The sequence below is a fragment of the Aotus nancymaae genome, unplaced genomic scaffold, assembly GCF_030222135.1.
Source record: "Aotus nancymaae isolate 86718 unplaced genomic scaffold, 86718_ANA_hifiasm-v0.15.2.pri h1tg000065l, whole genome shotgun sequence".
Lineage (NCBI taxonomy): Eukaryota > Metazoa > Chordata > Mammalia > Primates > Aotidae > Aotus > Aotus nancymaae.
The window spans coordinates 7,155,324-7,168,083 of record NW_026988480.1 but is presented as its reverse complement, the minus strand read 5'-3'; the positions used below and the strand labels follow the sequence as shown (position 1 = coordinate 7,168,083).

General features: G+C 49.3%; 1 protein-coding gene across 1 annotated transcript in view; it reads right to left on the bottom strand.

The window, feature by feature from the left end:
• PKD1L1 (polycystin 1 like 1, transient receptor potential channel interacting) overlaps window positions 1-12,760 on the bottom strand; it is a 159,410-nt gene that overhangs the window by 101,139 nt on the left and 45,511 nt on the right. Inside the window, 6 exon segments of the mRNA XM_064366637.1 lie at window positions 1,036-1,113; window positions 2,218-2,394; window positions 4,917-4,976; window positions 6,015-6,383; window positions 8,312-8,472; window positions 11,574-11,795. Coding sequence (XP_064222707.1) covers window positions 1,036-1,113; window positions 2,218-2,394; window positions 4,917-4,976; window positions 6,015-6,383; window positions 8,312-8,472; window positions 11,574-11,795 — 1,067 coding nt within the window.

The window sequence follows — 12,760 nt, the reverse complement described above, 5'->3', positions numbered from 1 at the left end:
AAAAAAGTAGCTGGGCGTGGTGGCAGGTGCTTGTAATCCCAGCTACTCAGGAGGCTGAGGCAGGAGAATTGCTTGAAGAGGCGGAGAGTGCAGTGAGCTGAGATTGCACCTGGGCAACAGAGCGAGACTCGGTCTCAAAACAAAAAAATGTTGAGTCCGCTGTGCTTCTCATATGGAATGAAAACCTCTAGAAATGGGGGGAAATGTCTACAAGTTCCCCGAAATGATGATCTCAGATTGAGAGAGGCATGGAAATGCAAGGAGGAATGCGGAGCAAGGGGAAGGGAGGCCTGTGGGTGAATTTCAATGAACATCAGCAGCACAAGACAAGCATTAACACCTTTCTAGGGTTTAAATAGAGAGAGGGAGAGAGATTATGGACAGATTTGCAGGGAAGGAATCAACTTGTCCAGTTGTCTAGCATTAACAAGATTTATATGTAACTTTTTAAAAAGGCAACTGCTTGTTCAGTCTTTACCCTCAAGTAGACCTGCACCCAATTCCTCAGGAAGAGTAAACTCACAGAAACACGGCAGGCCTCCTTTCCATCCTCTCATAAATCCCACTGACAATGTAACATACCCACAGATGCCTGTAGGACGTACGTCTCTCCACTGTTCAGCCTTTACCCTCAAGTAGACCTGCACCCAATTCCTCAGGAAGAGTAAATTCACAGAGACACGGCAGGCCTCCTTCCCATCCTCTCATAAATCCCACTGACAATGTAACATACCCACAGATGCCTGTAGGACGTACGTCTCTCCACTGTTCAGCCTTTACCCTCAAGTAGACCTGCACCCAATTCCTCAGGAAGAGTAAATTCACAGAGACACGGCAGGCCTCCTTCCCATCCTCTCATAAATCCCACTGACAATGTAACATACCCACAGATGCCTGTAGGACGTACGTCTCTCCACTGTTCAGCCTTTACCCTCAAGTAGACCTGCACCCAATTCCTCAGGAAGAGTAAACTCACAGAGACACGGCAGGCCTCCTTCCCATCCTCTCATAAATCCCACTGACAATGTAACATACCCACAGACGCCTGCAGGACGTACGTCTCTCCACTGTTCAGAGAGTATGGCTTGATTGTCACCGTCTGTTCTGTAATACCTGCAGGAAAGATGTGGCTGCATGGAAGTGACACTCAGTGGACTCAGAGACAGAGGTCAGATGGTGTCCTTGGGAATGGGCTCCACCCTTTCCCTAGAGGTGAAGGTAACATAGGTGCTAGTGAAACATGCTACTCCTGCTTGGAAAGGCTGTTAGTTTGTTGGTTACTGCCTTCTATAAAGAGCCTCTCCCGCCCAGCAGAAGCAATACTGAGGATGTTCCATCCATCCCTGGCTCAGAAATGGCACTAATGTCCCAAGCAATATGAGAATTCTGGTAAGATCTTATTTTGCTTGTTTATAATTATGTTCATGTTTAATTTGGCAATTTTATAAATCACACTATGAAGTATGATTAAGGAATTTCAAAGCTATTCTGAAGTCTGCAAAATACTGGTCATGGACAATTTTTAATCTGGGTGTAACTGCTGACCATGACTGGGTGACTTCCTTAGCAGGGAGGGGCTGACCCCACACCACTCACCCTGAAGAAAGGAGAGATGCCAAATACAAGACTGATGATCTAAACACGGACAGTTTCTAAAACCACAATTGTACAACAGTACTTCCTGAAATGCTTTAAGGGAAGGGTGAAGGGGAAATTATCTAAAAATAGTGTGAAATCCAGATCCTCCCCAAGAGGTTTATAGGGATGACACATCACACGTATTACTACGAAAGGTGGCAATCCCACAAATTGAGCAAAACCAGCATGTCTGGGCTGGGAAAATCTATTAGAAATTCAATTGTTCTTCAGGAGCAGCTTCATTTTGATCAATTCATGCAAATTCTGTCTGCCCTACAAAAGTCTGTCACGGAAAGGCTGTGCACCCCACGGTGTCTGTGCACAAAACGTGCATCGGTTGGAGGCACCTCTCTTTCCCTTTGGTGTGCACACGGGGAGCTCCTGGTAGCAACAGATGCTAACTTTACTTTTGGTAGAAGAGCCTCAGGCCATAGTCCATAGAGGAACAAGCACAAGTAGCACAGGTACACAGTTCTAAATACTTATCTAGTAAAATGAAAAGTTCAGAAGAAATTGAGGGCTGAGATCTAAAAGCTTCAGAAACACTGCAATTGCAGGGTCGAAAGAGAGCATTCACACCTGAGCTTGAGTAGCCTTGGAGAACTGCTCTTCCCAGCAGGGCCTTGGGCCAGTCAATCATGAGGACAGGCTTGGCTCTGCCTGCAGACAGGGAGGGGTCCATCAGGTTATCCCCATCTCCAGGACTCTCCTTGGCACTCAGGCTAGGTCCTGATCCTGGAAAGCTGGTGTCATTTGCTGGGAAGATAAACCAAGCCAATAGATGTTAAAGACAAATAGTCATGATGATCTTAAAGCATTAGTGATTCAATGCTGACATTATTTGTACCATTGCTGGATACCGCATATCTAATATAATGTCTTCAGCAGCTAAGCATAGTCAAGAGATATACTTTGTTATCATATAATTAGTGGTCCAATGGCATCTTCCCTCCCTCCCTCTCTCCCTCCCTCCCTCCCTTCCTTCCTCCCTCCCTTCCTTTCTTCCTTCCACAAGATTTATTATGGTCTACAAAGTCCAGGTACTAGTCTAGGAACAGGGGACACAGCGTGAACCAGATCAATGGTGTCCTTGCTGTCTGGAGTTTAATAGTGAGGCGGTCAGAAAAATAAATGAGAAAACACATAAGTAAATAATACAAAGTCAGGTAATGAAGGAAAGCAAAGCGGAGTTGCAGAGGAAGAGAGAGGGGTGGGGAAAGGGAGTCCTTTTGAGAGGGAGGTCAGGGAGGTCCTCTCTGAAGACCAAGACCGGAAGGAGCTCTTTGAAGGTCTGAAGGAAGGAGCTTCCAGGTTGAGTAAAACCAAAATGCCATGGGAATGATCTTCCCTGGTGATTGGAGGGAGGCAGGAAGAAAGGGCAGGAGGAGGAAAAGCGTGGCTGGAGGCATTGCCAGGGGTCACATCATGCTTGGTGCACAGACATGGGCTTGTGTCCTAAGTGCCCTGGGAAGCCACTGTGGGGACCTGTCAGGAGAGTGACAACAGCCTGGTTTGTGGTGAAAAGAGTCCTTCAGCTGGACTGTGGTGAGGTGACTGCAGGCAGCAAGCAGAGAAGTAGCCAGGGTGGAGGAAGGGCTACTGCATGGTCTAGGCAAGAAGAAGCCGCTGCGCTTCATTTAGGCTAAGGAGGCTCTTTAAAACTTAAACCAAGGTCACCAAAGCAAGATATAGTAATAAAACACAGATGTTGAGCGGTCAGATTACTCCTGTAAGGAAGAATAACTTTGTAAATGCAATACACAGGCAGATCTATTTTTCATTCATTCAGTCCTATTGATGAAGCACCTACTGTGAGTGTGAATGGGAGCCTCTACAACAGATCTGCGTGTGTATTGTGAAGACTTTTAAATGTTTTCAATGTATGATGTTTTGATACTGAAAAACAAAGTGAAACAAAAGTCTTCTAGCTAAGAAGAGAGTGCTCTGATGGCTTCTTCTGGGGCTGGGGATAGCCAACTCTTAGAGACCACAAAAGGCCCAGCCTGCAATGTGTCTTTGATTCACAAACTGACAAATCCAGAACCACCTCTGACAAATTATCCTGGGCAACTAGAGACCACCCTTAGGCCCAGGATCTGCTGAAATTAAACTAGCTGATTCTAAACTATTCACACAGCCCTGCCTTGGCCTTGCCTTTCCTTCCCATGGAAACCCCAAGAAAGACCTTGGCCTAAGTGCTCTCCTTGCTCCTGTCTGCTGCCTCCTGACCTCCCTGTGGCTTCCCCACGTGGCCCTGTGTGGCCTGCCATGCCTCTTGTCTCTAGGACCTGGGAGCATTTCCTTTGTTTTTCTCTCCCCTGACTGACCATCTCCTCCAAGAACAGCATAACACACAGGAAAGAATGTGGGAAGGGCTGGAGAGGCCGAGGAGTTGGAGGCAGCTGAGGAGGACTGCTGTAGGAAACACTGCCGCAAATCAAATTGCTCATTCATCATCCGTTATTCCCTTGAGAGATAAATCATCCACTCATCAGCCATTTATCCATTCATTCAACAAATAAATCATTTACCTACTCATTTGACAGATAAATCACTCACTAGACATCCGTCTCTTCCCTACACAGATAAATCAGTCACTCGCTGATCATCCATCTGTTCATTCAATAGCTGAATAAGTCATTCGCTGATCATCAATTCATTCTACAGTGTGCTCACTGAGTGCCAATGTGCCAGGGACTGTGATCTATCCCGGCACACAGCATAAGTTGGCCATGGAAGCTTTCCTGGAAGAGCTCAGAGCAGAAGACACAGAAGCACAGACACGGAAAAAGTCACTAAGTGCCAGGTGCCATCTGCTTCCCAGAGGAGGGAATAAACACTGAGCTGAGCTGGTGTGTGTGTGTGGGTTGGGGTAGTGGCGGTTGGTCCTTATAAGACAAGCCTGAAGAAGACTTCCCAGAGAGAAATGAAGCCAGACCTGAAGAAGACTTGCTGAGCAGATGACTTAGGAAGGACGTGGAGGGAGGCATTTTTGGCAGATGACACTCCATGACCAAGGCATGGAAAAGCTGGGATGCCCACTCTTGGGTCTAGGGCTACTCTCAGGATTTTGGAGCATAGGGAGACAGAGGGCAGAAAGAGGGGAGCTAGAAATAAAGGTTTGGTTCAGACTGTGCCATGTAAGAGTTTCAACTTTTCCCTGTGACTCTGTGAAGCTCTAAGTGGCCGTGTGAGGGAGCAAGTGGAAATCCAGATTGCAGAAAGGCTGTGGAGGAGAGCTGAGAGGAGAGAGGCAGTGGGCACAGAAGCACAGTCACCTGGCTGTCTTCCTTCTGATGGTATTGCTTCTTGAATATCGCTGTAATAGGCTTCAAAATCTACAGGAAAGGACAAAATCATAATGTTTCCTTTAAAATCACAGAATCTCCTGAAATTAATAGCAACTCTCCTGATGGGTCACATTGTCCTTGGTCTATTTCTAGACTCCATACATTGCTGTGTCAATTACAAAATACCCTCAGTGGTGGCATCTCCCCTCCTCCTGACAGCTGGGTGAAGCAGGTGCCATTGCCCCAGGGCCCCAGGAGGAGGAGCTGGAGCTCCAGTCAGTGTGTGGTTTCTAAGAATAACTCAGTGAGTAAGACGAGGCCAAGGCTCACATGTGGCTTTCTGCCTCCACACCCACATCTCATCCTCTCTTCAAGCAAGTGTTTTACCGTCCTTTTAGAGAAGACATCTTGCTCTTTTCTTTTAGGAGAGAAATGGACATAAGAATGTCCTGCTGCAAATGTCACTTCCTGTCCCCTCAGCCCTCCTCTCCCAGAAGCTAAGGAGCTCACAGTGGTCCCTCCAGCCAGACAAGCCATGTCTGGGAGGCCGGAAGCACAGTGGCATTGACAAGAGCATGCAGGCCATTAGAGCGCCATCGCCCAAGAGTAAGCAGCAAAATCAAATGGGGTCACCAGCTGGGGACAGTGACAGAGAGACAGGTGCCAGGCCAGAGCTTTTCTCACCATTACCTTTTCTCTCCATTTTTTAAGTACCAGAATGGTTTCTGTTCACCTGAAACCCAAGGATAAAGTGAAGCAGTTGATGCCAGGGCAGGGGAGAAGGATGAGGAAGCCCGAGTGGAACAAATGGCTACTGTAGCACAGACACTGCATACACGGGACCTCACTGACCTCACTGCAGCCTCAGAACCTGCTGCGGCTTTGTCATTTTCCCAGTCCAGAGATGAGGAATCCGAAACTCCATGATTACCGCACAGTCAGTAAGTGGTAGGTGTGGACCTGGCACTCTCTGACTTAAAGGCCCACGTTGATGTGATCTCACACCTTACCACCAGATTCGCTGCTTCCAAAGGTAACTTTGGTGCCCAGACAAGGGGGAGGACATGCAGGAACAGTGGCACTTACCAGAGAGGTGAGGGTCAGGGCTGTAGGTGGGCTGACTTCTCTCCGAGGGGTCAGTCATCAGGGATCCCTTGCTCTGTGGCCCTGGCTCTGGGTCTAGCGAACCTTCCTCTGGAGCCTTCCCTGGGACTGCAGAGTCCCCCACAGCAGGAATCCAGTAGACTCCAGTCATGGGATCTGTGGGGGTTCCCCTTGGCGCTGAAGGGGCAGGCTGGCCAAGGGGCATGGGTGAAGGTTCCCGTGAGAATGGTGTGGTCGTGGCATCAGGATCTGCAGTGCCGGGCTCAGTGGACAGCAGGTTTGACTGTGATGATATTGAAACGGCACCGAGTCCCAGTGAGCCCAGCAGCCCCACTACTCTGCAGAAGGGAACTTAAGCAAACATTTGGCAATGTTAGAATTTTGTAGCAAAAATATAAAACATTTGCTTAAAAAAGTCTACAGACTATAAAAGGATGCTCTGTTTTCAACAAATCTGTTGTGAATTTGAAAACCTACACTTAAGAGACTGAGGGCACAGAATGTGGTGTTGGCGTGTTCTGTGTTGGTGTGTTGGCCAACAGCAGGAAACACACATATGGAAGTAGAAGGTAGGGTTCACAGCGATTGCACCTGGCGTTTGCTCTTCGAAGTCAAGGGGTGGGGTCTGCTGAATCCTATGCATTCCCAGGCTTGGCTTATTCATGGTTGTTCTAGAAACAACTTGGGGTGCATAGGGTTTCTCTTAATCCTCACTCCCTTGTCTGTCAGTAAGTGATATGGTTTGGATGTTTTGCCCCTCCAGGTCTCATGTTGAAACATAATCCCCAGTGTTGGAGGGGAGTCTGGTGGGAGGTGTTTAGGTCATGGGGGCGGATCCCTCACCAATGACTACTTAGTGCCCTCCTTGCTGTAATGAGTGAGCTCTTGCTCTGAGTTCGTAGGAGATTTAAAGGAGCGTGGCATCTGCTCTGCCGCCTCGCTCCCTCTCTCACCATGTGTGAAAGCTCCATGAGTAAAAGCCCTCCTCCATGAGTAAAAGCTTCCTGAGGCCTCATCAGAGGCAGATGCAAGCACCATGCTTCCTGTACAGTCTGCAGAACCATAAGCCAAAGTAAACCACTTTTCTTTATAAACTACCCAGCCCAGGTATTCCTTTATAGCAGTGCAAGAAGGGATGAATACAGCAAGTAGCTAGTATAACAGTTTTCAAAACTGCTGTTAGAATTTATGATGAAGGATCAAGAGCAAAGAAAAAATGCCACGAGCATATAAATGACCTCTCGATAAAGTAAACTTTTCCTTGCAACCATGGGAGAGCCCAATTTTCTAAGACACATCAATCTAAGGGCCATGATTCACTTTGCTGAAAGTCTAACCACTGGATGTGTTTCCCCTGCAGGTTCTTCTCATCTATTCAGCATGGACTCTGATTCAGAAAACTCAATTTACCTAAAAGAATTTGGAATGCCTCTTTTGCCAAGAATGGCACAATCACCCTATATGTCTTCATGTCCCTGTAGCCGCTGAGGCCAGCTGTACCCACAGCTCTACTTGTGGAAGCTTTGTATGGCCTCATGGAGGGGATCTTTAAGAAACGTGAAGGTCAGCTGGGGCTTGGCACCAGCTCTGTTGTAGGAGCTGGCTCTCCAGCTCAGAAATAAAGCTCCTCTGCTTGCCATTGAGAGCCACCTCTCTGATCACAAATAACGCCAAGTGAGAACTCAGTCTCATGACTGGTTCAAACCTTTGTGTCCTGCAGTACCCAGTGTCCTTCAGCAGTGCCCGGCATGCTCCACACATTCCATCTAGCCCTGACACCACTCTGTGAAGTTGTAAGGTCTTCATCTTTCACTCAAGAAAATTAAATCTTGAGCTGCTTAAAGCCACCAGCTGGTAGTGTGGAATCAAGGACTGGAACCTTCCACCCTGGTTGCTCTGCTCGTTCCTCACCATGCAACTGCCCCCAAAAGAGAGGTGAGAGGGTGAGGGACACAGCCCTCTGGGCAGTGCATCACATCTCAGGTCCTTCCGAACTGTGGCTTTAGCTCAATAAAACTGCCTACAAAGATGTTGGGAGCAGCCTCCCATATCACGCTGAGGTCAGAAGCAGCCCTCGAGTGTGTCACCTCTTCTGCCGGTGCCTCACAAGTGTTCACATGGATTGTAGAGGCAAGAGGGCTGGGGAAGCACGATGGACCCTTCACCAGGCAGATCAGACACACTGGGTCACGCCAATTGTATTTTGCAACATTTTAGAAATCTTACATAACCCTGAGTTTTTTCCTCAGACAATGAAATAAAGCCATCAGTCTTTTTACCTTCTATCCTATTCTTATCTGTTGCATTGACTAAAAAGAGATCCCAGGAATAAGACAGGTTTGGCATTTCACCACAGTCCGCACATATAGCTTGAAGAGAGAGTTCGTCATTCCAGTTGACAAAGGTGTCTTTAAAGCTGACCCAGGAGATGTGGAGGAATCTGAAACATATATCTTGGTTTGAGATCTTAGGAAAATAATGTGAGGGTTATTTGGTCACATTAATTCGTGTCAGGCATATTTAAATCACCCTACTTTGGATCTTTATTAAGGGAACTGAATAGCAATGTCACAGCACATATGACGGCACATACGGAGTGGCCAACACTGTGCCATGCTCGACACTAGCATGATCTGCTTGAACATCCACGAGATCCAGTGAGGCAAGCACACCGCCACTCTACAGAGTTCAGAGAGGCTGCGCAGCCTGTCTGAGTCACACAGCAGTGAGGGCAGAGCCGGGCCTGGCCAAGGTCCCTCTGTCTCCAAGCCTGGGCTCTGGCCCAGCTCTCCACACTAGAGTGGCTGCCACCATGTGGCTTCTCCTCGCTGCCCCACCTCAGGGCTGGCTTCCACCAGTCACAAACCCATCCCCTCCTGAACCCTCCCTGTGGCTGTCCACCTTTGCCATTCCCACACGGCCTCAGATGCTCACAGAGAAAGAAGTCTCCACTGCCTTGTCCCACCTCCTCCCTGCGAAGGGTTGTGGGTGATGGGCAACACACATCCCATGCCCACAGTCTGGCGCCCACTTCCTTTGGGCCTGCTTTCCATGGCTGCCTGCTTGCAAGCTCTCCAGCCTCTTTGCTGACCCAGCACTTTCTAGAGTGCACTTTTATGGTTTTTCATGATATCACAGGGGTGGGTTGGGATTTCACAGATTTATTTCCTGTGGGACTTAGGGAGGCTTTAAAAGGCCAGGTTGGGGCCAGGCATGGTGGCTCATGCCTATAATCCCAGCACTTTGGGAGGCCGAGGTGGGCGGATCACCTGAGGTAGGGAGTTTGAGATCAGCCTGACCAACATGGAGAAACCCTATCTCTACTAAAAATACAAAATTAGCCGGGCGTGGTGGTGCATGCCTGAAATCCAAGCTACTGGGGAAGCTGAGGCAGAAGAATCATTTAAACCCAGGAGGCAGAGGTTGTGGTGAGTCGAGATCATGCCATTGCACTCCAGCCTGGACAACAAGAGCAAAACTCTGTCTCAAAAAAAAAAGGCCAGGTTGGTAGAAATTCCGGGGTATGCGTGGCACCTGGGGTCTCCCATGCGAACATCCCATGAGTCTCAGACCACGGCCTCAGCATGTGGCTCCCAGCACAAGGGCTGAGGGGCCATGGTGGGAGAGGCCACACAGCATCCTTGCCCGGCACTGGGCCCAGGCAGTCTGTGTGTGTGAAAGGGCCCATCCATGTGTGTGCAGAGTGGGATGACAGGGTTGCAGATGGACATGGGCAAAGAGAGGTCCCTCCAGCCCCAGACCTCCTGGGGACATCATCTACACAGGTCCGGACCTTCCCGACAGGATCAAAAGAGGTTCACCTAACAGTGTTGGCACATAACGAATGATTTTTTTTTTTTTTGAGATGGAGTCTTGCTCTGTCACCCAGGCTGGAGTGCAGTGGCATGATCTTGGCTCACTGCAACATCCGCCTCCTGGGTTCAACCGATTCTTCTGCCTCAGCCTCCCAAGTAGCTGGGACCACAGGAGCATGCCACTACACCCAGCTAATTTTTGTATTATTAGAAGAGACAGGGTTTCACCATGTTGGCCAGGATGGTCTGGATCTCTTGACCTCGTGATCCGCCTGCCTCAGCCTCCCAAAGTGCTGAGATTACAGGCGTGAGCCACTGTGCCTGGCAGAAATAATATTTTAAAATAATTTCTGTAATTATCTCATGAGTAGCAGAAGTGTGTAATACATTACATTTTTGGATTAAAAGTATTTAATTTGTGAAATTTAATGATATAAGTTGTGCCCAATTGTTGTAGGCAGAAATAATATTTTAAAATAATTTCTGTAATTATCTCATGAGTAGCAGAAGTGTATAATACATTACATTTTTGGATTAAAAGTATTTAATTTGTGAAATTTAATGATTTAAGTTGTGTCCAATTGTTGTAGACTTGTACCTGGCATTTCTTCACTTTTAATACATACCCAAAGCCTCAAATAACAGTCAGTGGTCTGGGCCTGTGGGGACCCCTGGGCAGCGCTGTGTGACCTTGGGGTCCACCATGGCATGGCCCACTCTTATCTACTGAGCCTTGTCTTCATGGCTCTAATCTTGAAACCCTGAATTCCAGTCTGGGGCATGACCTTCAAAGCAGTCTTTCTGATCTCTGAGGACAGCAGATTTTCTTCCTTCTCCAGGAAGCCTTCCCAAGCCACCCAGCCCACAAATAGGACCATAGTAACTACCCAGGCCCCTTCCCCCTACCGTTCATGATGGAAGCAACTCAGCCTGCCTGGGGTCTTCTATGTGACATGTAGGGCTATGGGCAGAGGGTCACTCCCAGCACTGCTTCCTGGGTGGGTGCCAGCTTGCAGCCCCCACGGGAGAGTGACCAAAGCAGGTGGGCCTGGGCTCCTGCTCCATCCCTGCTGCTCACTTACATAATGATCCAACCCCTTAGAGGGGAGGCTGGGAAAGAGCTGCAACCCATGCCCACACCCGCACTTGGCTTGGTCCTGGTATCCTGTGTTTGGTGTCTGAGGGCTGCACTTCACCCATGGGTGCTATTCTGGCCTCAGTGCTACAGGGGTTCTGGGTTTGGGGCACAGGACTTCTTTGCCCCTGCACCTTTCACAGTCTCAGACATCACAACTGGGCCCACACTGCTGTCCCCTCAGCCCTGTGATGGCTGGAAGGCCTGGGCAGAGGCCCTGAAACCCCTGGCTTGGAACTTTATGGCTTTGCCTCCTGGCTTTAGCCCCAAGCCCCAGGACAGTCCCCGATCTTTTGGACAGATGCTGTGATGGGAGGGTTCCCACTGAAGTTCCACTTGGAACCCCCTGCTCTGCCAGCTTTAGCCAGTGTGCTTGGCTGTCAGATGCTGCCCAGACATCAGCCTGGGAACGGGGATCGCTTCCCCAGCCGCTTTCTGAACAGCCCTCTCCTCCTTCTTTGCAGTGAGAATCCCACATGGCCAAACTCCAAACTTCTTGCTGGGCACAGCAGATTCCTTTCACAGATGCTAGCACCAGGTGGGAGCAGACACTTGTGAGGTGAGCTGTGCTGAATGCAGGGCAGGTGGTACCTGAAGGCTGAGTCAGGATGGGGGGAAAGGAACACCCGGGCCTCAGAAGAATTCCGGCCACCACTGGAGACCATCAGCATCACAAGGAACTGATCATGGCTGTCACTGAGCCACTGTGCCTCAAAGGAAACAGTGGGAGCCCCGGCGTCTAGTTGGTGTGCAGTGGAGGGGCTGAAGCAGGGATGTCCTGGGGAGCTGGCGGTGGTGCATTCCCAGTGATATCTGTTGGAGAAGTCATCAGAGTGGCTGAGGGGAGCATCGGGCAGAGTCAGGACCACCCTGTGTCACTGTATGGATTTTTCCTGGGTGAGAGGGACCATAGAGGACATGTGGCTAGAGATTTTGCTTCCCACATTTTCTCCCATAAGTAAGGTGGGAGGTGGCAAACGGACAGCAGCACCACCATCTGGGGTGGGCTCAGGCCACCCCTCCTGACTCATGGAGGCTGACTCCAGGCAGCCTTATTTCTGGCTGCCCCAGGCTTCCTACTCCTTCTCTGTGCACAGTGACCTCCTCTGCTCACATCACTGCCACCTCCCAAGTCACACTGCTGTGCTGCCCTCAAGTATTTCCCAAACACTGCACCCCACCCTCGTGACAGCTCCACGTGACAGACAAGAATGCCACGTGAGCCCAAGTTTAGGAAGAAAATACATTTGGGAGGCCTCAGAGAGCTTCCCAGTAGCACAGCTAGTGAGGGGTCTGTGAGACGAACTTCAGGCATCTCTCCTCCCAGTCTCACAGTGTTTCTGCAATATAACACTTGTCACACCCAGCGAAATAAACATGGCTGCTCCAACCACGTCAAGCGGGAAGACAAAGTCATCCCCAACCTTGAACTGGTCTTACTCTAGCAGGGACGCACATTCAAACATGCAGTTCCAGTAGGGAGGAAATGCTGCCTTGGAAATGTTTGTGGCTAGGAAGGCCTGGCCCCATCCTGCAGCCATAAGCCCTTTTCAGAGGTGCCACCTAAATCTGAACTGCTATTGATCTTTTAAAGGCATTTCTCTGTCTGGTGTGCAGGCACCTCATTCTAGACCTCTCTGTTTCCAGAGCCTGCATAGAGAGGCACTGTGATGACTCAGGAACCACCCCGCTCAGCAGGAGCACTGCTTCCAGCTCACGGGCTGTGCAGAACAACTGCCCCTGGGATTTAGCTGGAATATTCTGTACTCCCAGGGAGG